Source organism: Seriola lalandi, unplaced genomic scaffold, assembly GCF_002814215.2.
Source record: "Seriola lalandi dorsalis isolate HSWRI2012SDOR001 ecotype SW California unplaced genomic scaffold, Sedor1 jcf7180002054436, whole genome shotgun sequence".
NCBI lineage: Eukaryota > Metazoa > Chordata > Actinopteri > Carangiformes > Carangidae > Seriola > Seriola lalandi.
The window spans coordinates 2,660-4,070 of record NW_019524989.1 but is presented as its reverse complement, the minus strand read 5'-3'; the positions used below and the strand labels follow the sequence as shown (position 1 = coordinate 4,070).

At 43.9% G+C, this 1,411-nt stretch overlaps 1 protein-coding gene across 1 annotated transcript in view; it reads right to left on the bottom strand.

Moving 5' to 3' along the window:
* LOC111658283 (Na(+)/citrate cotransporter-like) overlaps positions 1-1,379 on the bottom strand; it is a 17,437-nt gene extending 16,058 nt beyond the window's left edge. Inside the window, exon 1 of the mRNA XM_023410747.2 lies at positions 1,068-1,379. Coding sequence (XP_023266515.1) covers positions 1,068-1,181 — 114 coding nt within the window. The 5' untranslated portion in view covers positions 1,182-1,379. The remainder of the gene's footprint in view (positions 1-1,067) is intronic.
* Between the last annotated feature and the right edge of the window lie 32 nt (positions 1,380-1,411).

Below are 1,411 nucleotides of genomic sequence, written 5' to 3'. Positions count from 1 at the left end.
CCCCCCCCCCCACACACACACACACCTTTTTTAAAGTGGAGAAGTTCCTTAAATGTCTGTAAAAACTGTCCCATTAGAAACACACCTGTCAATCAGTCAGGCGGTGGGCGGGGCTTCACGTTGGCTCACATGGTGTCTGATTGGTTCTTTGAAATGTTTTTTTTTTTACTGTTTCTCAACTCTGGACAGAACAAACTATCACACACACACACACACACACACACACACACACACACACACACACACACACACACACACACACACACACACACACACACACACACTGAAGAGTGGGATTCTGGGAAACGTTACTGGAGCCTTTGAGGGACAGAGTCTGAACCAGCTCCCAGGTAAATATATCAGTTCTCAACATGTTCTGTATTAATCTTTTGCTCTCACACTGTGGAGGTAAATACATGATACATACTCACTATGAAACCTTTGATAGATTATTGATATGATATTGATAGATTATTGTTACTGTGGCAACAGAGGAGTCAGTGTGAGTAAAGATCAGCTGTGACGTGTTTCCACTGAATTAACAACTGTGAATCTTCAAACAGCCTCAACTCAGTTTGTCAATGACTGACAGAACACTGTGACCTGTTCCACTGAGAACCACAGAGAACCACAGAGAACTACAGAGAACCAGAGAGGACAAGAGAACCACAGAGAAAATAAAATAACCAGAGAGAACCAGAGAACTACAGAGAACAAGAGAACCACAAAGAACTACAGAGAACAGAGAACTACAGAGAACAGAGAACCAGAGAGAACGAGAACCAGAAAACAGAGAACCAGAGAACTACAGAGAACCAGAGAACTACAGAGAACCAGAGAACCAGAGAGAACGAGAGAACTACAGAGAGAACAAGAGAACCAGAGAAGAACAAGAGAATCACAGAGAACCAGAGAAAACCACAGTTAACAGGTATGTTTCAAGTGGTTGAACATGAACAGATTTTAACTGGTTTGTGTAACTGGTTTAATTATGATCTCATTGATCAGTGAACTGGTTAACTGGTTAACTGGTTAACTGGTTAACTGGTTATATAAACTGGTCTCACCGTGGTGCTGACAGCGAGCGGCAGCAGGATGAACGGGCTGCACACGAGCACAACGATGCCCTTCAACCTCCAGACCTGCTGCAGCATTTTCACCCGCAGAGGAAGAACCGACATGGGTGAAGATGAAGATGATGATGATGATGAAGAATCAGTCTATATGACTGTCAGAGAACAGCTGTATCGATGAGACTCGTCTCTTCACTGCTCACACTCCGTCTGCTGCTCTCTCTCTCTCTCTCCAACACACTTGTGAAGCGTTTCACAGTCGACACTACATATTAACCTTACCACACACACACACACACACACACACACACACACACACACACACACACACACACACA